Source organism: Diabrotica virgifera, chromosome 2 (assembly GCF_917563875.1).
Source record: "Diabrotica virgifera virgifera chromosome 2, PGI_DIABVI_V3a".
Classification (NCBI taxonomy): Eukaryota; Metazoa; Arthropoda; class Insecta; order Coleoptera; family Chrysomelidae; genus Diabrotica; species Diabrotica virgifera.
In genome coordinates, this window is record NC_065444.1 from 229,985,157 (window position 1) to 230,012,579 (window position 27,423).

The window sequence follows — 27,423 nt, forward strand, 5'->3', positions numbered from 1 at the left end:
ATTTTCGATACTTTTTATATTTACCGATTTCTCTCCCCTCTCCCCCTCCCCCAAACCCGACGCTCAAAATGGTGTGACTTTTTTCTGAACATTATGTGGACCATATAGAACAATTTGGTGTTGGAGGATAACTTTCACTTTGGATGTCTGGGTTTTTGGTATAGTTATATCATAAATATTGTCCAAAAAATATAAAAAGTATCTAAAACTTCGACATTTCACCCTCTATAACTCTGGAACCGTTGATTTGATAACAATTATGTATAGAACATATTTTGTTTTAAATATCATGTAGAACCTTTTTGTATATAACATTGTTTACGCTAAAGCACAGTTTTAGAAATATTGACGAAAAACCTAAAAAACTACTAATTTACCGGCTTCTCTCCCGTCTCCCTCCCACACCGGACGCTCAAAATGGTGTAACTTTTTACTGAGCAATACGTGGACCATATAGAACATTTTGGTGTTGGAGGAAAACTTTGACTTTGGATGTTTTGGTTAGGCCTTTTTTTTGACCAGTTATACTATACTACCTCCGTAACTTTGGAACCATTCATTTTAGAAAGATTATGCATAGGGCCTTTTTTATTTTAAATTTAATGTAGAACAATTTTGTATAGAGGGTTGTTCATGCTAAACCGCATAGTTTTAGAAAAATTTGCGAAAAACTTAAAAAACTACGAATTTACCGATTTCTCCCCCCCTCTCCCCCCCTCTCCCCCCCAAACCCGACGCTCAAAATGGTGTGACTTTTTTCTGGACATTGTGTGGACCATATAGAACAATTTGGTGTTAAAGGATAACTTTCACTTTGGATGTCTGGATTATGCCATCTTTTGGATCAACTATACTATACTAATTAATGTCATTAATGTAACTGAATGTATTTTTTCGTAGCAACGGACATCTGACGTAATATACTTGACGACGGGATATTATCAAAAATTATCGGTTATAATATCACAAGTGAGTGAGAATAAATTGAAAATAATGCGACAGTTTTTCGAAAACTTGTTGTCTGGCAATAGACACGAGAGTCCGCAGGGCTCGAGTGGCTGTTGCCCATTGCCGATAATATCGATTTTACCCATTTCTTTCCTAAGCCATAACTTTGGAACCAACCTGTATATTTTTTGTATATTTGGTACACATATTTATGTCTCATTCAAAACCCAAACAACCGACATACTAACCGTAAGAAAAATCCAGGTCCGGATTAACAAAAAATTATAAAGTCATTGTGACCTTAAAACAACACCCTATATATTCAAATTTTGAAGATCTGTTTGCATATTTGAAAAGAGCACAAAAAAGTAAGATTAATCGTTCGCTTAAATTTTTCTTCCAGACAATTTTATGACTTAAATTTTGAAATAATATTGAATTATTTAAGAACTCTGACATTAAAAAGCAGGTATTATTAAGTTTTAGTTATAAATTATTAAAGTTAATGAATAAATACTCATTTCAAAAATAATCAATACTTATTTACCATACTGGAACGACCCAATTACCAATGACAAGATAAATCCAGGTTCGGAATAACAAAAAAATATAAAGTAATTGTGACCTTGAACCAACACCCTGTATATTGAAATTTTGAAAATTTGTCTGCACATTTTAAAAGACCATAAAAACTGTGATTAAAGGTTCATTTTAATTTTTTGAGCCGTTGATTTAATTACATCAATTTTGAAGCTATATTGAAATTTTAAAGAACTCTGAGATTAAAAACCAGGTATTATTAACTTTTAATAATTTGATGTAAATGAATCAATACTTATTTTAAAAATACCTAACATTTATTTACTATGCTGGCTTCATGGATTCTCTGTATTTGCAGCTGTATGCACATCATTAAAAATTAGAATTGCGAGAATTAGGATATTTTAATGATTTAGTAAAGAATTAGAAAAAAAAACAGCTATAACTAATAAAAAAAAATTCCTTTAAACAATTTAACAACTTAACATAAATTAAATATATGTAAACTATAACAGTTGCTCAAAATGTCAGCCATGTTTTTCGATGCGTTTCGTTGCTCGTTTTAAAAGATTTCGAATCGATTTTCTAATTACATTGGGATTGTTCTTAATTTTTCTTGCAGCTTCGTGTCACCTTGACAGAATTAATCAATATGATTTCAAAATTGCTATAATTAGATTTTTAACGCAGTTTTTTATGCTCTTTTGAGATACGCAAACAAATTTTCAAAATTTCAGTATACAGGGTATTGTTTCAAGGTCACAATTACTTTATATTTTTTTGTTAATCCAGACCTGGATTTTTCTTGTAATTAGTAATTGGGTCGTTCCAATGTGGTAAATAAGTATTGATTATTTTTAAAATGAGTATTTATTCATTAACTTTAATAATTTATAACTAAAAGTTAATAATATCTGCTTTTTAATGTCAGAGTTCTTAAAAAATTCAATATGATTTCAAAATTAAAGTCTTATAAACTTTATAATTTTTTGTTAATCCGGACCTGGATTTTTCTTACGATTAGTATGTCGGTCGTTTGGGTTTTGAATGAGACATAAATATGTGTACCAAATATAAAAAATATATACAGGGTGGTTCTAAAGTTATGGCTTAGGAAAGAAATGGGCAAAATCGATAAAACACCATGTAACTAGGTTATAAAAGTCGGCAGGGCAAAAAATGTACTGTTGGATTTTTTATCTAGCAGTGTGGTCTGGTAAACTCCGATTGAGTTTGTTTCTCTGACAGGAGCATACCTAACATTACCCTTCCTATTGCCCTTTCTGTTCTGAGCACTTCATTCATATTTGTCTTTGTTAGGGACTAGCTTTAAAATCCATATATCATGATAAGAAGGATGCATTAGTTGAACACCTTGGTCCTCAAGTATTGAGGTATTTTTCGATTCTTAAGCCGGCCACTTACGATAGTGCGGCTCTTAGCTCTTAGGATTAGTTGTTTTAAATTCGGCAGGTATTCACAAATTTACACTTACTTAGATTTAGTTCATACAAACTTAACAATGTGTGTTCCTCCATTTATGACTGTATGTGATTAAGATTTTGAGCTGCTATCCCTCAATTTTCTCTTCTCTTCTTGTAGCATTCTATGGTTCAGTCGATACTAGGTTAGCTGACATCCTCTTTTACTTTAACAATATTTAGTCTTCTATAGTGCCAAAAATAATATTTAGAGCTGGTCGACAAACTTTTTTTATTATTGTCCCGATTTTTTATAGCGTTCTTCGCCTTCCGTTATCCCAGTTTCCAGCGTTGTTGGTGGTTTTATTCGCCAGGTTGAAGGTTCCTTTCCGACATTGTCCTCTGAATGCCGCCTAACCAGGATTATTTCGGCCTTCTCCTCTTCCTTCTTTCCCTTGGCATCCATTTTAAAATCTGTTTTGGCAGCCTGTCGTTGTTCATTGTTTCTACATGACTATACCAGACCAATCGTTTGCTTTGAATTTCTCGTCTATAATAGTTGATTTGATTCCCATTATATTTCTGATTTGGTCATTTTGTATTCTTTCAAGCCTTGATTCTCTAGCTGATTTTCTCCAGAAGTACATTTCAACTGCAAGTAGGCGTCGTTCCAGCTATTTAGTAAGTTGCCATTTCGCATCCTTAGAACACTATACTTTTAAAGATGGAACTAAATATGAGATGCTTTCTTTGATTTGATAGTTCTTTTGAGCATAGCATCATGTTTAGGCATCCAGTCACCATTTTTTACTTTCATGATCCTTTGTTCTATCTCTTTTTCAGTGCGCCCACTCTTATTGATTGTTTTCCTAAATGTACATAGTCCTCACAATTCTTGATTGTTTCTTGTTCGTTACCTATTAGATCTTATACTTCAGTTCAGATGCATAAGTATTGTTTTTGATTCTCGTTACAGAAAGGCCCCACTCTTCATATGTTTGAAATAACCATCTCGTCATAAATTCTAAATCTGCCTTGTCTGGTTCCACTACAAGTTGGTCGACCGCAAAATGTAGAATGTTGTATCGTCGTCAAGTTGGATCCCCATCCGTGAACAAGATCTTCTCCAGCGTTTTAGTGCTTCATTTAAATAAATCTTGAATAGTACTGGAGACATTCAGCATCTTTATCGTAACCCTTTTGTTACTGGGAATATTCTTCTGATAAGATGCTGTTTAGGTTTATTTTTGATGTTGCTTTATTGTATAATTGTTTGACTACAAAAATTGGAAAAAACTACTTTCCTAAATACTAATTTGATATGCAAATTTGGTTTAAATGCAATTTTTAATGTAAATACTTTACACAATAATTTTAATGTGGGTACGTTTTTATCGATTATAATTTCAGATATGGATATCCTGGAAAGAAATGCTTGCAAAGAGCAATATGTGAGGCAGCTGAATATACTACAGAGAATTATGGTGTTCTTGGAGACATATTACACGTATTGTTAACGTAAGTTAAATATTATTGTTAACTAAAATAAATTTTTTGTTTCTGAACTATTTTTGGGACTGATTAAAATATTACAACTTAAAACATTTTGCTTGCAAAACTTGCATTTTGCTTACATAAATCTTACATTGTTTCATAAAACTGCATTCTGCGATCTGGACGTTTCTTTGATGTTACTGTGGGAGATTCTAAATTTTATATAAAATTTATACAGTTGATATTTTTCTTTTTGAGTACACGTAAAACAGACTTTTTAGAAATGTTCATATTAGCTCCAATTTTCCTTGAAAATTTATATATTTTTTATATACAGACATATATCTAGTATAAGTATAGTATATGTATAATATGGTAGGTACTAGTACACTTTTGAAGACCAAAAATAAGCATATTTATTTTTTTCAAAAATTTTTTAAGCCTTTATTAAAAATAGACATAAAACTTTTTACATATTAATATCTAACTCTTAGAGAGTACAAAAAATATATCTCTTAGGATTCGGATATCTTAAATAAAAAAATCGTACGGCATTTGAAAAAGGAAGTTTTTTTACGTGTTGGTTTACCACAATTTGACCAAATAATAAAAAATAAATATTTTTAAACCATGAAAAACTGAAAAAAAGGGCGATTTTTTCATAAAAATTTTTCAAATATCCGTAAATTTTTTTTTGCTCAATTTTTTACTAAAGGTGGTAAACTGTCACGTAACAAACCTTCATTTTTCAAATTCCATACGATTTTTTTGTTCCAGAGATCCCAATCCTGAGATTAACTCTCCGCCATCGGAACTACTTTTTTCGAGGCTTCGAATTTGGCGCCCTCTAAAATATCAGTGTACGTGCACAAATGAAGACCTTGGGACCAGAAGGGGGCATGCCACCAAACAATATTTTGGAGAAAACATCATTTTAAACTTATTTTCAAATCCTGAAATCCAATTTTTAAAATTTTCTTGGTAGTAAGGCCCATAATCGTTTGGAAATATGATATTAAATACACAATAAAAGTAACACAAATGTTTATTTAACGGTTTTTGAGTTTTTGAACATTTTTTGAAAAAATATGAGGCTTATGCTCTTTTGTATAAAAAATTATATTCTAAAATATGAATATAAAATGCACCAATAAAATAATTCAGTTGTCAATATTTTCAATATCTGAAAAGTCGTCTAAATGTTCAATGTCTTCCAGTGGTTCATTATTCTCAGTATCTGGTAGAATCTGTTGGCAAGCACCAATTTCTGCCTACACTGTTTTTTGCAACCGCAATGCGCACCTAATTTTTTGGTTCTATTTTCTTCCCTTTTGTATTTATATGCATATTCGTACACTAGATTTTTTTTGTCTTTCGCTTAATTTTTTATGTCGTTGGGTATCCTTGGGTCTCCATCTGGAAGGCGTCTTCTTTTCTGAGAAGTCTGGCGGGTACAAACCTATTCATTTTCATACAATGTAGTAGGTATTTTACTAAAAAGGTATAAGCCACAGAAAACCCTTAGAACAATCCTAATATTTTTAGGTTCGAAAAATATAACATAAGGGGACAAGCCACACAGTAAATAAACTTAGTGTTCCTGAGTTTATATTTTCCCAATCGTTGCTACTTCCCGATACTGTATTTGTCATCTCCGCTTTTATTTAAAAACGGATCTTGGTCACTGTGTTCAGAATCAAACTCAGAAAAGTCTATTTTCCGTTTACATGCACGAGAATGTTCCGCCGCCATGTTGATTACTACTGTGGCTTGTCTCCTTCTGTTGCAATATAAAGTAAGGGTGACACAACGGGACTTAACTACAGGGGCGCCATCTATGAGAAAACTGCTGAAATTTTCTGTTTGAGACATTAATATGGTCTTAAAGTGTGTGATTTCTACTTTAACTCATTTTTTACGAAATTGTGGCTTGTCCCCTTCTGGTCCCAAGGTCTTCAAATAATAAAACAAGATATATTTTTTATATTTCATAAAAGTTAGATATTAATATATAAAAAATTTTATGTTCATTTTTAATAAAGGTTCTGAGAAAAAAAAATTTGAAAAAAATTCTTATTTTTGGTCTTCTAAAGTACCTTAAATCAAATTGGAATTTGATTAACAAAGTTTTGTTTGTTCTAGGCCATCCACATCCCGCAACGATACTACTGTAGAAGATTATGCAAAATCCGAGGAATATGGTAGAACTAAAGGAAATTGCAAAAAATATAAGAAAAATTGTGGATTGAGTATATTGAACTTATTTAGTGTGGTCAAAGATACATATGCGATGTACAATCCTAATACCTTAAAGAAAGAAATATCTATGCTCTAGTGTTTGACTTATTAATTAATACGTTTAATGATAATATTAATAACCTGTTCAATGTTTAACTGGAAATATTAGTTTCATTTTTAATACATAATTTTCGTGCAAATATTTACATTTTATATAATTTGTGCTGTTGGTGAGGATTCACACATTAACATTTACAAACTTTAACAGGCCTTAAAAAGGCGATAATAATGAAATTTAATATTTATCTGTATAAGTTACTGATATACAGTCTGTTTCAACGAAAATTTGACCCCCACAGAAAAGAAACTAAGAGCTTCTTCAAAATTTAAAAAAACACACCAATTTTTAATGGAAGTGGGACGAATTTTCATGCAAAATTCATGACCTCAAATGTAACCCCCTATTGCCCCCACTCAACCCCCACTTTTTTTAAATAGCAAGTGTGGTCGGGTGGCACATCATTTAAAAGGTAATTTTTTTCCCTAAACGACGCTCTATTTTTTTTATTTATTTAATAAATTTGAAGATAATTTTGTACTTAACAAAATTATTATAAAATAGTTGAATCCAAAATTATCTTTAAGGTTATTCCGCAAATTAAAAAAAAAATAGAGGATCCTGTAGAGAAAACAAATACCTTTCAAATTATGTGCCACTCGACTACATTTGTTATTAAAAAAAAACTGATGGGCTGATGCGGGGCAGGTAAAGTGGGACTAATTTTACATGAAGATTCGTCCCTTCCTCAATATAAATTGACATGTTTTCTTTTATTCCGAAAAAACTCTTGGTTTCTGAGTTACTGGGGTGGGGGTCAAATTTCCATAAAGGGTATATTAGGTCAGAGGCGGCCCGTCGGGGTAGGCAAGGTAGGCGCTGCCTAACCTCTTCAAATGTACAATACAATAATAAATAATTTATTAATATAAATTATTTATTTCAAAATGGTAATTTATAAATTTTGACACAATGCGTAAGAATCTAAAATAAAAAAGCTATTTTTTAATTTCTCTTCAAAGTTGTAATTTTGTACGCTCCTCGTAGTAGTACTACTGACTTCTATTAATGGCACTACCCTATGGACAGGCACTTTAAAATCCGCCTAACCTAAAGAACAGAACAGAATGACATGCGTCTCTCATTCTTACACTAGCACAGCGCTGTAACTGTGGCTTGTCTAGCCCTAGTGGACGAGAATTTCCGGGAACTTTTTGGGGCTAGGTTAGGCTACATTTGTTTGCGCATTCGGTAATGGTTGTCCCGAGCTGTATCTCCGATATCTCTAACGCGAAGCAAAATATCGAAAATTCGCCTGTTTGTAGATTCGCAGTAGAGAGCGTTTAAAATTTAAATTTGAGTTGACTATGACTATCTTAAAAAATGTGAACCATCACACTTGCTTGACTGCAGAATTTTAAATCTGTATTTAGTATATATATTTCGAGTATATAGGGTGTTTCATTAATAATTGCCCATATAATAATTGGAGAAACCTTAGCACCAAATAAGAAGATTTAACCTAAAACACTTAAATAAAATGTGGTTCCTTACTTAGTTACAGGGTATTTTATTTAAAAATTTAAAAAGTATTTTTGCTCAGAATTTTAAAACTATAAGATATATCCTTTTCATACTTGGCAGAAAGTGCGACTACTATACACCCTACTAAATTGTGGTAAACAAACGTTTCTAGCTACTACCAGAGGCGTACGACAGGGGATAGTGAATGGTTGACCCTTCTTAAATTGTACGTCACTGGAGGAATTACTATTTTAGTGCCATTTTTAGATTTTCCAATACTTTCTACGTAAATAATATACTCTTCATTGGTAACGATAAAGTCATTAGTTTTCGAGATATTTGAAGTTAAATATGAAACGGCAGAGTTATTTTGATTAATTTATGATATGATTCGTATGATTAAAATTTAAAAATTTTTGTACCCAGTACTTTAAAACTATTTGGCGTATCCTTATAATACTTGACATAAATTGTAGGTACTGTACACCCTACTAAATTAAGATAAATAAACGTTTCTAGCTACTACCAGAGGCGTACGACAGGGGATAGTGACTTGTTGACCCTTCCCAAATCCTACGCCACTGACGAAATTGCTATTTTAATGTAATTTTATGATTTTCCAATTCTCTTTATGTAAATAGTATACGCTTCCTTCGTAACGATAAAATGAGTAGTTTTCGAGATATTTGAAATTAAAAATGAAGCGTCACAATACATTAATCAAAATAACCGTGTCGTTTCATTTTTAACTTCAAAGATCTCGAAAACTAATGACTTTATCGTTACGAATGAAGAGTATATTATTTTCATAGAAAGTATAGGAGAATCCAAAAATTGAACTAAAATAGTAATTACGCCAGTGGCGTAGAATTTGAAAAGGGACAACCATTCACTTTCCCCGTCAGACGCCTCGGGTAATAGCCAGAAACGTTTGTTTAACATTTCTGGCAACAAGTTTGTACAGTTTAACAATTTAGTAGTTTGTACAGTACCCAGACTTCCTACCAAGTATGAAAAGGATACGTCGAATAGTTTTAAAATGTAAATTACAAAAAAAATATTTATAATCTTTAATTAAAATATAACCACTGAACTAATAATTGATATTTTTTGTAAGTAATTAGCTTGTACTTTAATCTCACTTTTATGCTCTGAAAGAATTAAAATAAATTATAAACAACGTAGTAATCGTATGTTTAATTTGCTGTTTCATAACTTTTTTGCAAATGGTTGCGCAAAAGTTTTACAGCATTTATTTTCAAGATCTTTGAAATACGCATTTTACCTATTTTTTAAAATTAGAATATAATACAAACTTTCTAAGAAACGTTAATTTGTTTATAACTATTTTTTTTTAACATTTAAATATTATTCAAAAAAATTAAAAATTTATATTTTGTCGACAAAATATTAAATAGGCATCTCATCTTTATAAGATTTCAAAGTTTGATCAGTGTATCATAATTAGTTTGGTTATTATTGCGACCGTAAATTATTAATTAACAATTGAATTGTTGTTAAAATATTCGTTTAATTTTCACCGGCTTCTCGAATTATAATCTAAACCAAGGAAGCTTTTATGTCATCGAGTTATTTAATTATTGGTAGATAATTACAGTCTATTCGGTTGACTTTCCACGGTTGGGGATTAATCAAGAAACAAACGAATCGGCAGGTCGATTGTAATATTTTAGGTATACCAGTAACACAAGCGTAGACCTCGGGTGTGTAGAGGGCCAATATCTATTTAATTATTAAATTTTTAGTAATTTTTTTATTAAAATTTAATAAACAAGATAACTTAACGAAAAATAATAAGATGGATAATAAAATACAATGCACATTTGATAGAAATACCTTTCTTAGCAAAAACTTAATACTAACTTAGGAATAAGATTATGCAAAACTTCTTCTTCTTCTTCAAATGCAAATCCACTAATGGATGTTGGCGATCACATTTTCCATTAACTCTCTGTTTCTTGCAATGTGTATCAGTGATTGTATGTCGGTAATCCCTGTCCATTGCCTTATGTTTCGGAGCCAGGACATTTTCTTGCGTCCTATTCCGCTCTTGCCTTCAATTTTACCCTGTATTATAAGTTGAAGGAACTGGTATTTTTCGTTTCGCATGATGTGACCCAAATACGCCGTTTTTCTTTTCTTGATGTTTTCGAAAAGCTGACGTTCTTGGTTGATTCTTTTAAGGACATCCACATTTGTGACTTTCGCCGTCCATGGTATCTTTAGGATACGGCGATAAAGCCACATTTCGAAGGCTACTAATCTGTTTATATCCCTCGTTTTCAGTGTCCAGCCCTCTATGCCATATAGCAGCACCGACCACACGTAGCATTTAGTAAACCTTAGTCTCAGTGTAAGGTCGAACTCTGAGCAGCTCAGTACCTTCCTGAATTTTACGAAAGCTTGTCGAGCTTGCTCAATGCGACATTTTACTTCCCTGTCCGATGCCCAGTCTTCAAAAAGCCACGTTCCTAGGTATTTGAATTTGCTCACTCTCTCAATGGACTTAGTATTCAGTGTTATGGTGGAGTTTTCAAATGCATCCAAGTTTCTGGAGATGATCATGAATTTGGTCTTTTTGGTATTAATCTCTAATCCCATTCGCTTACTGTATTCTCCGATTATAGTGACAAGTTGTTGAAGATCTGCTATGTTGTCGCAAATTAAGACAGCATCATCAGCATATCGTATGTTGTTGATTAATACTCCATTCACTTTGATTCCCATCTCTGCATCTTCCAAAGACTCTTGAAATATGGCTTCCGAATAAATGTTAAATAAAAGAGGGGAAAGCACACATCCCTGCCGAACACCCCTTCTTATATGTATGGATTTGGATATAGAATTGTCTATTTTTAATTGTGCTGCCTGATACCAGTACAAGTTTTCAATGCATCTTATGTCTTTTTGGTCTATATCAAGCTTCTTGAGGATCTGCATTAACTTGTGATGTTGGACACGATCAAACGCTTTCTCGTAGTCTAGAAAGCACAGGAATACGTCCTTTCTCTGATCGTAACAATTTTGGACCAACACCTGTGTTGCTACTATTGCTTCTCTTGTTCCCAAACCTTGCCTAAACCCAAACTGAGAATCACTAATGTCCCATTCACATTTTTTGTATAATCTTTGATGTAGTATTTTTAAAGTGTGACTCATGAGGCTAATGAGTCTGTGATCCTCACATCTTTTTGCATTGACTTTTTTGGGTAGGGGAATAAATGTAGAGAGCAACCACTGCTGAGGATAGCAACCAGTTTCATAAATAAAATTAAATATTTTATGTAGTGCTGAAATTCCCCTTTCATCTAGTAGTTTGAGTATTTCTGAAGGGATTTCATCAGGTCCAGGTGCCTTATTGTTTTTTGAATATAATATTGCCTTTTCTATTTCCTCTTTAGTAATTGAAGGGCCAGTCAGCTGGTCGTCTGTATAAACTTCACTCATGGATCTTTCGTCATGAAAGAGCTCCTGAATATAGTTTTCCCATATATGAATTTTCTCTTTTTCACCTAGCACTACCTGGTTATCCTGATTAACTATCCGATCGTCGTGCTGTCGTTGTAAATGTTCTAGATCGATACATTGTTGCTTAAGCCATTCATTTTTTGCTATTCTTATCTTTGCTTTTATTTGCCTGTTAATGTTTTTATACATATTGCTGCCATCTGGGTCATTCTTGTGTCGTCGTCGTTCATCAATTAGTAATAGTAATAGTATTTCTTCTGTCATCCATTTTTGCTTCTTGTTCTTTGGTTTGTACCCCAAGTTGCTTTTCATGATGTCTGTTACAGCACTTGTAATCGTATTCCATGTTGGTGTTAGATCTTCGGTAATGTTTGTCGTCAATATTTGAATTTGTGTGTTTATTTCATTACTTATTTCTGCTTGTATCATTGGATCTTTCAGTTTATCCAATGCGATCTGTTGTTGAGTTTCAGGCTTGTTTTTGCATGAAAGAGCGATCTTTATGACGGCCACTAATAGTACATGGCACAAACCATACATACTTATAGACGTTTCACGACCATGTTAATCTTTCGGATCGAATTAACGCCATCTCTTGATTGGAATGGGAACTAAAATGACAAATTTTAGTTACGTGAGAATTTCAAATTATAAATTTTGCGGGATTTTTGATGAAATTTCGCAGGAAATTAAAACAACAGAAAGAAAACTCAATGTTTTATTCCATATTTTACTGAAAACTTCAAATATTCCAATTTGTTTTCAAAATGCTAAACACTACTGCTATGTGTCACGTGAAAGCACTGATGTGTATCGACTTAAATGAAAATTTTTGAAAGAATCTTGTAGGATGATTGTTTAGATAAATATTACCTTATAATCTTTTACAAACTTCCAAAAATATATAGGTCCGAAATGTTGATGACACACTTCTTGTCTATTGGAATAACCTGTTTCAGGATCTATTATATTAACAGACCTTTTTTTAATGTGGAGGAACACAATACGGGATGATCAATGTAAACTAAAAATTCTACTCATAAAAACGGAGAGGAGGTTAATACACTTAATTAAAATTGTGATTAAAGTTTGTAATCAAAATTTGTTACTTGTAAAACTAAAAATTTTTATAGATTTGGCAACATCCAGCAACGTCACATGTAATTATCAATATGGCGGTCTAAAAAAGTGTATAAAATCCAATTTTCAAAGTCTTTTATTATGAAAACTAATGGATAATCCGCAAAATTTTTTCTTGAGAATAGCTTAAATTAATGTATATTTTCGTATTTTTCAAAAAATTTCTCTCATAGCGGATGCCTACTAACGGCCACGGCACCACAAATTAATTTAATTGTCAACTGTCAGTTGTTAAATATGACAAGAGAATTGACTGACAGCGACATCTCTTGACTGGAATGGTAACTAATTTGCTGTCTTGACCTTGACAATTTACGTGAAACGTCTATGAGTATGTATGGTTTGTGGTACATGGTCAGAAGGCACATCTGCTCCAGGATATGTGCAAGCTCTTTTGACAGTTGTGCTGAATCTACCGTTGATGATATGTTATGCAAAACACCTGACTAGAATATTTTCCCGAGCGGATGCGAAGTGACTTCCTTGACTAAAAGAACAATTAGGATTTACCCTCAAGTAATATTTTAAATACGAAAAAATAATAGGGGTGATTACATTTCAAATCACTCAATTTTGGAGCAAAAGAAAATTTGGATCTCCGATTTGTCTGGAAATTGGTATATAGCTTCTACGTGACCTAAAAATAAGATATTTAAGGTCAAAAATATTCTTCTTTTTTTCTCAAAATGTTATTTTATGCGATTTTACAGTGATTTGGTGTTTATTTAAACAAATTTTCATTTTCTATCGTGAAGTATCAATGAAAATCATAATATTTTAATAGAAGGGACTTAAAAATGTCATTATATGGCATTATAACAAGTTACTTTGATTCAAAACAAGTTGTCGATCAAATTTTATAGTGTAGAAAACGTTAAAATACCGTGTTTTACATTTTTCCCCATTCCCAAAATACGTTATAATCGATTTGGCTGAAAATTTGCCCACAGATAGCCAAAGCATATGACTTTAAGTGGTAAGAAGAATTTAAATTATGTTATAATACCAAAAAAGTTACATGCAATATCATAGTCAAAGATATAAGCTTCTACTCTTAGTACAATTAACTCGAAAATATCGACCACACGACAAAAATTGTTAAAAAGAAATTGTAATAATTGTAAATACGATTTATTTGGAACAATTTTAGTTCCTACCGTTTTTGTCAAAAAGTTAAAAATGGCGGAGATATTGAGCAAAACAGGTTCTCCTTTAAAATCAAGATGGCGACTAACATAACGGAGGAATTCATTCGTGATTTTAAATTTAGGCTACTATTGACTCCCCTAAAGATTATAAAAATCAAATTATGGGCAGCTCGGCATGCAAGGTCAAATCCTATCCCGACTGGACTAATATACTTTTGAGTCGGATATTACTGCACGTAATTTTTTGGTATTGTAATAGAATTCAAATCCTTCTATCCACTTAAAGTCCTATGTTTTGGCTATGTGTGGGCAAATTTTAGCCAAATCGATGATGATGTATTTTGGGAGTGGAGGAAAATGTAAAAAAACAGTATTTTAACATTTACACTATAATATTTGATCAAAAACTTGTTTTGAATCAAAATAACTTGTTATAATGCCATATAATGACATTTTTGAGCCCCTTCTATTAAAATATTATGTTTTTTATTGATACTTCGCGATAAAAAATGCAATTTAAATAAACACCAAATCACTGTAAAATCGCATAAAATAACATTTTGAGAAAAAAAGAAGAAGATTTTTTGACCTTAAATATCTTATTTTTGCGTTCTGCAGAAGCTATATTATACCAATTTTCAGACAAATCGAAGATCCAAAATTTTTTGCCTGAGTGATTTGACATGAAATAATAATAATAATAATCATAATAATGATGTTTATTTAGGAATAACAATAAAAATTTACAAAAAAAAAATAAAAAAAAATAACATAATGAGTACTACCTAAATAAACATAAATAACTCACTGAAGTTGAGCTACCCTGTATATATATTACTAATATACTGTTATATTTCTATTTGATATGAAAATTAAATTTTGATAATTATAAACAAAATTCAATTTAATATAAAATAATTTCAATTTTCTCAACCACGAGCATATAAATTTAAAACAACCTGTATACAACAAATTGTTATATGTAATTTTAAGAAGTGATTAGAATAAGCGTACGAAACTCGGAACAATGTGCTTAGATAAACAAAGTGAATGACGCGTACCATTATCGTTCTTCTCGGAAGGTCGATCATTAGCCTATGCTAAATAAAACTCAGTGAAATAGATGATAGTTCATTATCGTTTTTCGCGGAAGGTTTCGATCATTAGCCTATGCTAAATAAGACTCATTTGAAAGAGAGAATAGGTCATTAAAATTTGTAAATAGTTAGAAAGTATTTTAGAATGGGAATTAAATATTTTCTTTTGAAATCCATTAAGCATATTTAGAAAGATTAAAAATTGGTTTTGAGGAATATTACGAATGAGAGTTGGTGGTGGAAAATTGATTTGTGAATCTGGAAGGGATATTTAGAAAGTAGGGGAATGGATGACAAAGTGAGAGCAGAATGTTTTGAGCTGTCGAGAAGTGAAGTCGAGTAGTAGACGGTAGTGTTCGAGGAGTGAGAAAGCCGGTGTAGTTCCGTGAGTGTGGAGTATCTATCGTGGAACGAGAAGTAGGCCAGGTCGAGAGTAAAAGAACCTCCTTGAGCCCAGAGTGTCCCGGTAGCTGATAGCAGTTTCAAAAAAGGTAGAACACAACATCACGACAAAAGCAGGAACGAGAGCTATTCGAGCTAGTTTTTCAAAGGAGAACAGCACTGGAAGCCAGGACGAGGTTTGATCGCAGCCAAGGATAGCAGGAAAGGGTCTTGTGTGAGGACATTTTCAGTTCACCAGGAAAAGGTCAGTCTCATTTGTTTGGACATGAATGTATGGGTTTTCGTATTAAATTCCACATAAAAAATTGAATAACATAATCAATAATATCAGAAAAGCTTCATCAAACTTAAATAGAGTTGTTCCTAATAACTCCTAATAGTTAAATGTTAATAAAAACTTTCAATTGAAAACCAAAAGGAAATAAGATTCCCATTTGTAAATATTATGTTTAAGAATAATAAGAAATAGCAAATATTAAGCATTGATTGCCTTTTTAAATAAAATAAAAAATATTTTGATTATAATTGTAACCCATATGTGTATTTTTTACTCTTTTCTTTTCTATCCCGATTAGGAACCATTAAGAAATATTTATAAGCCACGGAAGTAAGTAATTAATTTATAATTCGCCCTGAGATTGAAAACATATTGATATGTGATCTGGTTAATTAATTAGATTAGTATTAATACATTGATTAAATTAAGTAACATATAAGAATATTATCTCATATCAATAATAAAGATCACATCAACTGTCGTCCAACGTGGAAAGCATTGTAAAGTATTTCTAGTGGCAAATTTGAAGGATAGAAAGAGTAAAGCCGGTGTTTGAAAATTTATATGCCTGTGGTAAAAAGTGAGATACTTACATTTGATAACATAAAATTTTAGATCTCTTTAGGTACAAATTTTACATAACTGATTTAATATTTTATTTTTACGATATTTACATTTGATATATTTATTGACAATTTATAATATTTGGGTAAAAAAAAAGTCGTCTTGGTAACATACTAGTAAAATTTCATATTTGGCGGGGATAATACTTCTTGAAAACAAATGTCTGTGACAAGAAGCCAAAGCAAGGACAACAAAAAACAAAAAGAACATTCAGACCAAGAAGATATTTTAGACACGACAATCATGGCATCAGAACAGCAAGAATTATCAGGAATAGATAAACTATTACAACTGATGCAACTCCAGTCACAAAAACTGGATGACAATCAACGAAAAGTGGATCGAAAAATGGATGAAACACAACAAAAATTGGATCAGAAAATGGATAAAGTGGAGAAAAAAATGGATGACAATCAACAGGAAACAAAACAAGCGATAGAAGAGAACAATAAGAAAATAGAGGAACGCATAGAAAAGTATGAAATGAAAATTAAAGATCACATGCAAAAACAAGAAATGAGAATGAAGGACCACATGAAAGAACAAGAAATGAAAATTCAAAATAAAATGAAGGAGTTAACGAATTGCCAGAAAAAAGAAATGGAAAGTTTGGAAAACAAGTTGCAAAACGCTATTCAAGCAGACATAGAAGAAGTGGAAAGAAAGATTGCGGAAATCAATACGCAACAAAATGTCGGAGAAAGAAGAGAAATGGTTATACATAGCACAGATGACGTGAAGATAAGGTTTGGCGGGGATGTAAGAAGATTACACCCAGTGCCGTTCATTAATAGCCTGAAAAAGAAAATACAACACATCGGAAATTTCGATACAGCAAAAGAAACTATCAGAAACCATCTCAAATATGAAGCAAGCCTATGGTTCGATAGTAAAGAAGAAGAATTCGGCAATTGGCAACAATTTGAACAAAAATTTTTGAATTATTTCTGGGGAAAGGTCCAACAATTGGAAATTAACAAGGAATTGCAAAATGGGAAATACAATGATAGGATGGGTGTATCAGAAAGGACATATGCTTTGCAAATTTACAATAATGCAAAACATTTACAATATAATTACTCATCGGAACAATTAGTCGAACTGATTGCAAGACATTTCGAGGAAACGCTGGAAGACCATATCACATTGCAAAATTACAAAGACATAGATAGTTTATGCCAATTCCTACAAATAAGAGAATCACGTCTAAGAGAAAGAAAATCAAGAAGGTCGCGAGAAGATTACAGGCCCCGAGAAACACAAGATTACAGAGATAGAAATCAAAATAGGAGGGACCATACAAGACGAGATTTTAATCCCAGAAGGGAAAACGAAAATAGAGACAACGGAAGAGGAAATTATGAACAAAGAAATAGGCAATGGAATGAGGACAGAAATCGAGAATACCAGAATAGAAACACCACACGCTCAAATCAAGAAAACAGAAATAATGGTAGACAAAATGAACAGGGATATCGAGAAAACCGAAACAGATCCGACAGACCAAGAGAAAATAGAAGAGAAGTAAATAATACCCAGACAGATGAATATGACGGAGAGAGACATTATGACGAAAATATAAACAACGATGAGCAACCGGCGTCTTTTCACGACGGCGCTCACTAAAAACCAAAAATCAAACAGGAATCTTTTGTCACCCCAAGGAGTTTATTAAATTGGCAGGAAACAACGAAAAGAAAAATGGAGTTAATTTAAAATTTGTGGATGGATTTATCAACGAGAAACCAATTAAAATTATGATAGACACTGGATCTGAAATAACATTGGTCAACAGAAAACTAATAGAAGAAGTTAACTTAACAAATTTAATTTATAAAATACCTAGGGTAAATTTAGTGGGCGCAAACAAACGGACATTGGCAACTATAAATGAAGGCATACGAGTAATGGTACGACTGGGCAAGAATATGTATGCACTACAATGTGTAATAATGCCAAACATGTCACATGACATGATAGTAGGAGTGGACGAATTGGCAGAAAAACATGTAGTGATAGATTTTAAAAATACTACGATGAAACTAACAGAAGAAAAAGAAAAAGAACAGGACAAGGAACATGAGAAACAAAATACGGACGAATCAGGTAAAGAACAAACAGTGGAAATGAATTTGGCAGCGAAGCAAGGACAAAGAAGAAAAAGGAGAAAAGGTCAGAAAAAGATAAAAGAAAATGAAACCTGTGGCTCCTCAAAAGAAGAGTTGAGCCCAGAAGAAGAAAATTTGAGAGTATCAGAAACAAAGGAAACCTGGGATTCCTCAAAAGAAGAGACGGGCTCAGGAGAAGAAGAAATAAAGCTAAAAAATGAAAGTGAAAAGAATATGATTGAAACAGTGGTATTTGAGGAGGAGGTATATGCAAACGAGGATGCAGAATGCACGGTAAACATGTGTGAAGAATCTGAGAAAAAAGACAGAAAATTGATATGTGGAGAAGGGAAAGAAAAAGAATTGCGGTTGATGTTAAGAAACTACGAAAATTTGATCAATGAGGAAAACAGAGTGGCTAAAAAATACGAACATTCATTTGAGGTGAAAAACTTGGGAAATTTTCGATCAAAGACTTACCCGATTCCATACAAGTATCGACAAGAGGTGAAAGAAGAAATAAATAAAATGTTGGAAGATCAAATCATCGAAAGATGTGATTCACCGTATGTTAACCCGATTGTGATAGTAAAGAAAAGCAGTGGAGAATTGAGATTATGTTTAGATGCCAGGAATATCAACCAGCACACAGTATCACAATATGAATCACCTCTAAACATCGAGGCCATTTTTGGAAGAATCACCGGGTCACACATATTTTCGAAAATTGACTTAAAACACAGTTTTTGGTTGATACCGTTAGCTGAAAAGTGTAGAAACTACACCGCTTTTTCTATTGATGGTATTGTCTACCGGTTTAAGGTAGTGCCGTTTGGATTGCAGAGTGCTTGTGCTGCACTCGTCCGAGCTCTACATACCATTTTGAATCGCCACGAAGATTTCATAGTTCATTATATCGATGATTTATTAATTTTTTCACAAGATACTCAGATTCATCTGAAACACATAGAAATAATTCTGGAAGAATTGGACACAGCGGGATTGAAATTAAACATTGAAAAATGTCAATTTTTTCAAAAAGAAGTCATTTATTTATTTGGGTTTTCAATTGGACACCAAAACAGTAAGATTATCCGAAGACAGAGTCAAGCTCATAGATGAATACCCAAGACCAACGAATTTGAAAACATTGAGAGGTTTTCTTGGCACGATTAATTATTTTAAAAAACTGATTCCCGATTTGAGCCAAAAGGAAATCCCTCTGATAAAGTTGCTTAAAAAAGGAATAAAATGGAATTGGAAAGAAGAACAGGAGGAAGCTTTCGAAACATTAAAACGAGAATTCGCAAAAGGAACGAAAATATACCACCCCATTTACAATTTACCTTTTATACTCCGAACTGATGCGTCCATACAAAAATTTGCAGGAGTTCTGTCTCAAATACAAAACGACCAAGAAGTGCCGATATGTTTTATATCGCGAGTGACTAAAACACATGAGAGAAAATATAGTGTTACAGAATTGGAGTTTGCCAGTGTACTATATTGCGTAAACAAATTGAGGTTTTACTTATTGGGAGCAAAATTCACAATCGAAACAGACCATGCAGCTTTAGTACATATCATGAAGAATAGATTAGTAAATAATAGAATACATAGAGGTATTCTATTATTACAGGAGTATGATTTTGAGTTCCGATATATAAAAGGAAAAGACAACATAATAGCCGACGCTCTAACACGGGATGAGGACACGGGAAAAAAGGAAACAATTACTCTACAGGTGGGACTAAAGAGATTAATACAAGAAGAAGGGATATATTCGTTAAATGAGATAAGGACAAACCAAGAAGACCTAGAGGAAAGAGAGAAAAGAAGAGCGGAAGTAGAAAATGACATATATTTTAAGAGAATAGACGGAAAGGAACTATATTTAGTGACACAGACATTGGCCGAAAAGATAATAAAGAAATTACATGAGGACAATGGGCATATCGGTAGCAGAAAAGTTTGGCTCGTTTTTAGGGAAAATTACATCAGCCGACAGGATTACCGCATTGCAAAGGAAATTACCCAGAAGTGCGATGTATGTCAAAAATATAAGAGTCGGAATTTCAAAAACGAAAATGTTGCCAAAAATATTGAAGACCGAAACAAACTAGACATTGTAGCAATAGATATGTTAAGCGATCTAATTATGACCACTAAAAGGAACAAACATATTCTGGTAATGGTGGATGTGTTTTCAAAATACGTAAAATTATATAGTTGCCGCACCACAAAGGGGGAGGAAATATTAAGAAAAATCGACAATTTTATAGCCATAGTAGGAACACCAAAAAAGATCCTACTGGACAATGCAACGTATTTCCGAAATGATCGTTTCAAGGGACAACTTCGAGAACGAGGAATAGAGACAAATTTTGTCAGCATCAGGCATCCACAGAGTAATCCTTCGGAACGATTCATACAGGAAGTGACGAAATTTCTTCGCATTGCAACAGATGGTCAACATCGCCACTGGGACAGGAAAATGGCGGAAATAGAAAGGTATCTAAATACAATTCCGAGCACAGTAACAAAAGAGACCCCAGAATACATCATGAAGGGTGTATTGCCGATAAGGCCATGGGAAGACCAAAAGCCAAAAGAATATCAACAGGTGATTGAAACCGTACAGAGAAGATTACGGCGAAGCAACGAAAAATATATCCAAAGACAGGAACAAAATAGAAAAAGAAGACCAGTGACTTTCCAAAAGGGTGAAAAAGTACTCGTGAGGGCATTACGAGTATCAAATCTTCCTGGGGGCATTTGCGCAAAGTTGATGCCTGTTTTCGAAGGCCCGTACATCGTGAATAATGAAAATGGGATAAATAGTTATGAGTTGAGGCACAGGAACTCGGAAAAGATCCGAGGAATTTATAATATTCACGATGTATACAAATATCACGAATAAAAGACAGAATTACATGAAGTAGATAGTAAGTTAGGATATAAGAAGTAGATTAAAGTAAGGAAATATACAGGGAATTGGTTTTGCCTCGAGAAAATTTATTTAAAAATGCAGATAAATTTTATCGAATACAAGGCGGGGATTTGTTATATTTCTATTTGATATGAAAATTAAATTTTGATAATTATAAACAAAATTCAATTTAATATAAAATAATTTCAATTTTCTCAACCACGGGCATATAAATTTAAAACAACCTGTATACAACAAATTGTTATATGTAATTTTAAGAAGTGATTAGAATAAGCGTACGAAACTCGGAACAATGTGCTTAGATAAACAAAGTGAATGACGCGTACCATTATCGTTCTTCTCGGAAGGTCGATCATTAGCCTATGCTAAATAAAACTCAGTAAAATAGATGATAGTTCATTATCGTTTTTCGCGGAAGGTTTCGATCATTAGCCTATGCTAAATAAGACTCATTTGAAAGAGAGAATAGGTCATTAAAATTTGTAAATAGTTAGAAAGTATTTTAGAATGGGAATTAAATATTTTCTTTTGAAATCCATTAAGCATATTTAGAAAGATTAAAAATTGGTTTTGAGGAATATTACGAATGAGAGTTGGTGGTGGAAAATTGATTTGTGAATCTGGAAGGGATATTTAGAAAGTAGGGGAATGGATGACAAAGTGAGAGCAGAATGTTTTGAGCTGTCGAGAAGTGAAGTCGAGTAGTAGACGGTAGTGTTCGAGGAGTGAGAAAGCCGGTGTAGTTCCGTGAGTGTGGAGTATCTATCGTGGAACGAGAAGTAGGCCAGGTCGAGAGTAAAAGAACCTCCTTGAGCCCAGAGTGTCCCGGTAGCTGATAGCAGTTTCAAAAAAGGTAGAACACAGCATCACGACAAAAGCAGGAACGAGAGCTATTCGAGCTAGTTTTTCAAAGGAGAACAGCACTGGAAGCCAGGACGAGGTTTGATCGCAGCCAAGGATAGCAGGAAAGGGTCTTGTGTGAGGACATTTTCAGTTCACCAGGAAAAGGTCAGTCTCATTTGTTTGGACATGAATGTATGGGTTTTCGTATTAAATTCCACATAAAAAATTGAATAACATAATCAATAATATCAGAAAAGCTTCATCAAACTTAAATAGAGTTGTTCCTAATAACTCCTAATAGTTAAATGTTAATAAAAACTTTCAATTGAAAACCAAAAGGAAATAAGATTCCCATTTGTAAATGTTATGTTTAAGAATAATAAGAAATAGCAAATATTAAGCATTGATTGCCTTTTTAAATAAAATAAAAAATATTTTGATTATAATTGTAACCCATATGTGTATTTTTTTTACTCTTTTCTTTTCTATCCCGATTAGGAACCATTAAGAAATATTTAGAAGCCACGGAAGTAAGTAATTAATTTATAATTCGCCCTGAGATTGAAAACATATTGATATGTGATCTGGTTAATTAATTAGATTAGTAAACACATTGATTAAATTAAGTAACATATAAGAATATTATCTCATATCAATAATAAAGATCACATCAATACATACAAAAGTAGCACCCCTTGTGCGTGAGACTTAAAAATATAATATACTAATTTACAAATATAAACAAACACAAAAAATATTTAACAAATGTATAAATGTATACAGTTTTCGAAAATTTATAAAAATACTAAAAACTCTAACATTAATCAAGAAAAAATAAAAATATAATAATTTTAATATAATTTGTGATATAAATGTGGTCATCAATAATTCAAGAAATGTTGCAGTTGATAATAAAAATCTATTTAGATACAATTTTTATTTTCGATATAATTTTTTATTTCTTATTTGTTTATTTATTACAATTATTGTCCATTGATAAGTTCTTCGCAGAATTTTGTTGATTTGTTCCCAATCCATTGTTTAATTTCATATTTATATCTATGTTTTTTATAATTTTTAAATTGTTTTAAATTATCCGGTAGCAAATTGTACAATTTGGGCCCTATGTAACCAACATATCTTTGAAGGATGGATTTATTACATTTTGGTAGAATTGTATTATGTTTTATATATCTAGTTTGGTGGGCATGACTGTTAAAATTTAATATTATCTTTTTTTCATGTATATGTATAAGGGCTTTATAACAGAATAATTTACGTACATTTAAAAATTTACTTTCGTTATATAACAGCTCACTAGAATATCTTAAATTTTTCCCGTATATAATTCTAATTAGCCATTTCTGAATAATATTTATAGAATATAAGTAATTATTGCGTATTCCACCCCATCCTAAAAGGCCATATGTGAGTTGAGATTGTATAAGTGCATAATAAAGAATTCGCAAATGAGTTATTCCTAAAAATTGTTTTAAAAATTTAAATCTTGATAAGAGTTATTATTTGCTTGGGTGTTCCATCGTAAATGTTTATCAATTATTATACCTAGATATTTAATCTCGTATGTATGTGGAATTTCATTTTTTGCATCAATTTTTAATGAGCCAAGATTTGGGAGGTTATTAACATATGATGTAAATGGTATATATTTTGTTTTTTCTATAGTTAAGGTAAGTTTATTAAACTGAAACCATTTCTGAATTGTAGCAAAATATGTTTCAGCTTTTTGTTTTAAATTATTCCATGTATTTGCATCATAGAATATAGCTGTGTCATCTGCAAAACTTATGATTTTACCTGTTACATTCAGTCTGAATAGATCATTGATATAAATATTGAAGAGAATTTGTCCCAAGACTGTTCCCTTTGGTACTCCGTAAGATATAATTCTTCCTTTACTGATTTCTCCATCTATAGAAACATGTTGTTGTCTATTTAGCAGATAACTTTCTAGGATGTTATATGCAAGTCCTCTTATACCGTATTTTTGAAGTTTATTTAGCAGTATTTTATGTGAAACTGTATCAAATGCCTTTGCTAAATCTACAAATATACAAAGAGATGGTTTTGCATTATCAAGAGCTTTGTAGATGTTAGCTGTTAGAGCACAGATTGCATCTTCGGTTGATTTTTCCTCTTGAAACCCATATTGACATTCAGATAGTATATTAAATTTTTTTAAAAAATGTGTGAGTCTTATTTTAATTATTTTTTCGAATATTTTGTACTTTATTTAAATATTTAAATATTTCGAAATGTAACATATATTAGTGCCGATTCGATATGCGGTCTACCATCCAATATGCGGTCTACCGCAGAGTAGCTAATTCGTTATGTAGTCTATCACAGAGTAGTTATTTCGATATGCGGCCACCACTAAATAATGTTAATACATTCAGTAAATTTTGCATCTATTCTTATATACAGTACGGTGCAAATGAAAGGAATAAATTCGTTATTTCGTAAACCGATGACATTAGGGAAAATCCATTAGGCCGCATTGCGGCCGCTTTAATATATCACTTAAATTGATTGTGACTTTATATAAAACCATTTTAGAGAATAAATTAAAACATCAACAATACAGCAACGTTTAGCCTTCTACCTTTTGATAGTTATAATTTGTTTTATTTTTATTATACATATTGATATTCATGTAACAATTAATATTAGGTATATTGATTTGATTTTTTGCTACGGGTAATGAACTGTTATAAAGAATCATGAAATTATATCGTTATTTAATTTGTATAAGAACCCGCTCAAATAAAAAATGACTGCGCCCATGTGTAAATAGTCAAACTACAGCGGACCAGTCAATTCGTTCATTTCTTTCTTAATCCGTGACCGGTGTAAGCCTACCGAATAGACAGTACTTATCTAAAACTTTATTTTAATTTTAAAGATTTTGTTGGGAAAACCCGCATTTTTCGAGGAAAATTTTCGTCGGAGCCGATCGGGAAAAACATTTGTTTGTGCAGAATTTAATTTCGGTGAATTTTTATTAGGGTGTTTTTGGTGTGAAGTTAAAATGTTCGTAGTTATGGAGCAAAAATTGAAAAAAAACACGTTTTGTAGGCACCATTTTGTTAATAAAAAAAGTAGCACACTATCTGCGGACTTTGCATACCTATATTATTAATATATATAATCATAAGCTTCGATTCCAGCAATAAAATTGCTGGTAAACAACTTTTCCCAAAAATAACCTATTCTTCGATCATCAGCCCAGACTAGTAATTGTAGATAAAATTTTTTTTTTTTTCAAATTCAGATTTTTCGGATTTAAATTTTTTTTATTATTATTTTTTAATCGCCAAAAGTCAGAAATTTTAGAGCGCCTGAGTTTTTTATACATATTTTTGTTAACATCATCAATAAAGTTGGATGAGCAAGTATTTTTATACCGTGATAGTCCGAAATAACTAAGAACTTTTTATTATTTTATGGTTACAAATACGTAACTACCTACCTACCATAAATGTAAAAATTTGTTGGCCTATATGGAGTATATGGTTTTAAAGAATAATTTTAATTTAAAGTTTATGTTTATAATAAGGTAAATTGCCTTTAAAAGTTTCCATTTAAGAAACCTTTTAGTTTGCTATAAAACTGCGAGCACTTAAAGTGCCTTTTAACATGGTTTTAAAAATACCTCCACAGCAGCTTTAAAAACAGTTGCTTAAGAATACAAAGTTTTAAGAAGGTTTTAATTTTTGGTTTTCTTGACCTCCTTCAGTGTGGGCCCTTTTGTGCTGAAAGCGGATTTATTGCAATCTTAAGGTTTAGGTTGTTTAGGTTGTTACGCGAGTGGTCGCGCGTGAGATTTTCTCTCACATATCCAACTTTTGCATTTCTTTACAAAATTTTACAAAAAAGATGAGGTTTCATCAACGATAAAGCCATTTTCTTTAAAAAGACACGACGTTTTTCTGTTTTATTATTATCTTTATATAAAATGTGGCTATTGATGCCGCCAATATTTAACATTGAAAAATAATATATGGTAAGTGACCATCTACAACTAACCCGTGAAACAGAATATAGGATTTTCATATCATCGACCACATCCACGGCGCCTTTTATTACATCATAAAAGGATATTATTTTAGGTTTTAAGGGGAAAATAAAATTAATTTTTATACACAGTTGGTGACGACGGTGGTCGCTTGATGAGAGAATCTCTCACATGAAGCGCACTGACTCAACAATATGGTGATACTAAGTAAACTGAGTCACTATCTGAGTAGACGAGTCTATTAGATTGTCGAGGGGGGATAGTTAGGAGACTAGAAGGAACTACAGCGCGTATAATTTCGCAGAAAAAAAGTTGTGCGCAATTTTCTGAGACCATGAGAGAAAATCTCATATAGCGATCACTGGCGGGTTAAAAACCAAATGGTTTTAATTTTAATTTTATTCTACAGTTTTAAAGCATCCTTAAAATACTTAATAAACCCGTTCGGTGCTACTTGGGAAGACATATTCTTACAGGAGACCGCTACAGAATATTTCAGCTGATCATGAAAGGTAATATCGAAGGCTGCAAAGAAACTGGAAGTAAGCAGATGGAATGGCTAAAGAACATTCGCGATTATACAGAAATTCGCAGTAAAAAACAACTATTCCAATTAACTGAAGACTGCGAAAAACTTTCCAATGTAATTTTTAATGTTCGAATACAGCACATAAATATAGCACCTAAAGAAGAAGACTATGAGTTTTCTAGAATTTCTATGGGAAATTTAATGTTTGAAGTTAACACGAACTCCAGTTTTTTTTGCAGCGTTTTTGAAACAATGTATATTTTGAAAGAATATATATATAATTAAATGAACAAGCTTCCAAATAAAACACTGTCAGTAACTAGGAACAAGCTGCCAAATAAAAGATTCTTAATAAACGTAGAAATACAGGAAGTAACTTCGAAAAGGAGCTAATAAAATACATATAAATCACCTAACCGTAAATACTCACCAGCAATAATATGAAATATAAACCAAAATATTCAAAATTATCCCCAATCAATTTTGAATACAAGATTGGACAGCATTGCCTAGATACTGTAACTTTCATCAAGGATCTTAGTGTTACTTTAAAC

At 32.1% G+C, this 27,423-nt stretch overlaps 1 protein-coding gene across 1 annotated transcript in view; it reads left to right on the forward strand.

The window, feature by feature from the left end:
* LOC126880466 (uncharacterized) overlaps positions 1 to 6,841 on the forward strand; it is a 33,957-nt gene extending 27,116 nt beyond the window's left edge. The window contains exons 3-4 of the mRNA XM_050644325.1: positions 4,320 to 4,427; positions 6,546 to 6,841. Of these exons, the coding sequence (XP_050500282.1) occupies positions 4,320 to 4,427; positions 6,546 to 6,738 (301 nt within the window). The 3' untranslated portion in view covers positions 6,739 to 6,841. The remainder of the gene's footprint in view (positions 1 to 4,319; positions 4,428 to 6,545) is intronic.
* The last annotated feature ends 20,582 nt before the right edge of the window (positions 6,842 to 27,423 follow it).